The 1909-nt window shown below is 39.9% G+C and overlaps 1 protein-coding gene across 2 annotated transcripts in view; it reads right to left on the bottom strand.

The window, feature by feature from the left end:
* Positions 1-230, bottom strand: part of LOC107569732 (sin3 histone deacetylase corepressor complex component SDS3-like) — a 14972-nt gene extending 14742 nt beyond the window's left edge. For both annotated transcript variants that reach the window (XM_016255884.1, XM_016255882.1), the window contains exon 1: positions 13-230. In XM_016255884.1, coding sequence (XP_016111370.1) covers positions 13-124 — 112 coding nt within the window. In that variant the 5' untranslated portion in view covers positions 125-230. The remainder of the gene's footprint in view (positions 1-12) is intronic.
* Between the last annotated feature and the right edge of the window lie 1679 nt (positions 231-1909).

Genomic DNA, 1909 nt, shown 5'->3' with positions numbered 1-1909 from the left:
GTGCGTAATCACCTTCTTCCGAGTCTCTGCCTCTGAAACTGCGATCTTCGTCTTCGTCCACACTGTCTAGATCTTCCTCGTCGTTATAATAATCCACCATGGGTGACAGTAAAGTCGAGGCCATTTATTAAATTAAAAAATTGATGATAGGCCTATGTGTAAACAATCAGACCGCACCGACAACGTTTTCGCTCTCGAGCCTCTTTTTTTCAATGGAGGGTAGGCCGAGGAATCTGATTGGTGGAGGGGTTCGAGCAATGCATGATGGGAAATGTAGTTTAAACAGCTTCTTCTTCTTTTTCTTGTTTTATGGCGAATAACTCCTTAGGAGCATCCTCGCCACCTACTGTACTGGAGGTCAAGTAAACTTTCACAGGTGATGAAATTTTAGTAACACAAAAAAAACCTTCTAAACACCCAAAAACCATGGTGGATGTTTCCTATTCTCTTCGATCTATGGCGCACTCAGATCGCACGCTCCTGCTAGCGCTGCGTGTTCAGCTCCTCTAACACTCACAATTAGCTCTTCATGCCCCAGATTAGGTGGAATACTCCCATCCACACATATTAGCCTAATCTAGATCCTAAACCTGAGTCATAGATATATTTAATTAGTGCTCTGTATACCTGTCTATTCCATTAAACCTTTTCCTAAAATATCTTCATGTGTCAATCTTTCCTCCCCAAAGTGACTAAATAATATGTCACGATATGCACTATATTTACTACACATGATATACATTTTCAGATACACCACATACATCGCACCAGTGTTGATTTCAACCCTGTATGTCCCAGTCTTAATCTACACAGCCACACTTTACAGACAATTTATCCTCCTTTCTGTCTGCGTAGCATTATAACACCATCTCCCTGTGCTGCTATTATCCCATCTAATTGCCATTTATTAATTCACTTTTTCTTTAAAATCGACTTTGCCTCCCTTTTTTCCCCATAGGCACTTTAACATCCACCTCCATCTTGTCTAGTGCTTTTATTGCTAGTTTATCAGCAACTTCATTACCAGATACCCCAACATGTGCTGGCACCCAACAAAAATATACCATTATCCCAGCCTCTTTCAATCTGTGTAAAGATAGATACACTTCCATTAATACATCTTCTCTGTCTGATCTTGCGTGTGCTATACTAATTAAAGCTGAAGACCAATCTGAACATATTACCACTTTATTTGGTCTGACTTGTTCAACCCACTGTAGTCCTATTATTATAGCTGTGAACTCTGATAAATCATCTGGCAATTTCAAACTAATTCGTACTTTAAATTTGGGAATATATACACCTATTCCAACCTTTTGATTAACAGGTGCCTCAGATCCATCCGTAAATATTTGTAATGTTGAATAAAATGTATTATTTAGAATAGCATTAAGCTCTTTTCCAATGTATTCACCTTTGGGCTTGTCTAGTCAGCTCAAGTCTACAAGTGGTCCAGGGACTCTCCGTAGTGGGGCATCAGTGAGTGGTACATTAGCACAGAAGATCTTATTATCCATGCCATACTCCTTGGCCCATACGCTACTCTTCCATCCAAAACTACATCCTCCATCATACGAATATCCCCAGCACTCCTCCAGTGCTTTACGAGTGAGATGAGTCCTCACTGATTGTTGAAGATTCACCCGATACGTCATTGTCAATTTTATCTTTCTAAGTTCAAGAGGCATCTCGCCCATTTCTACCCCAATTGCATCTACAGGTGATGTTTTAATTGCTCCACAACATATTCTTAATGCTCTGGATTGAATGATATCTAATTTTTTAAGCAAAGATTTGGTTGCTGACCCATATACAATGCATCCATAGTCTAAGCAGGAACGAATCAATGCTTGATACATACACACCAATGCACTACGACTAGCTCCCCAATTGTGACTAGCAACTGTAC

This window comes from Sinocyclocheilus grahami, unplaced genomic scaffold, assembly GCF_001515645.1.
Source record: "Sinocyclocheilus grahami isolate Dianchi unplaced genomic scaffold, SAMN03320097.WGS_v1.1 scaffold1376.1, whole genome shotgun sequence".
Classification (NCBI taxonomy): Eukaryota; Metazoa; Chordata; class Actinopteri; order Cypriniformes; family Cyprinidae; genus Sinocyclocheilus; species Sinocyclocheilus grahami.
Note: the sequence above shows the minus strand (reverse complement) of the source record. Positions and strands in the feature narration are given on the sequence as shown.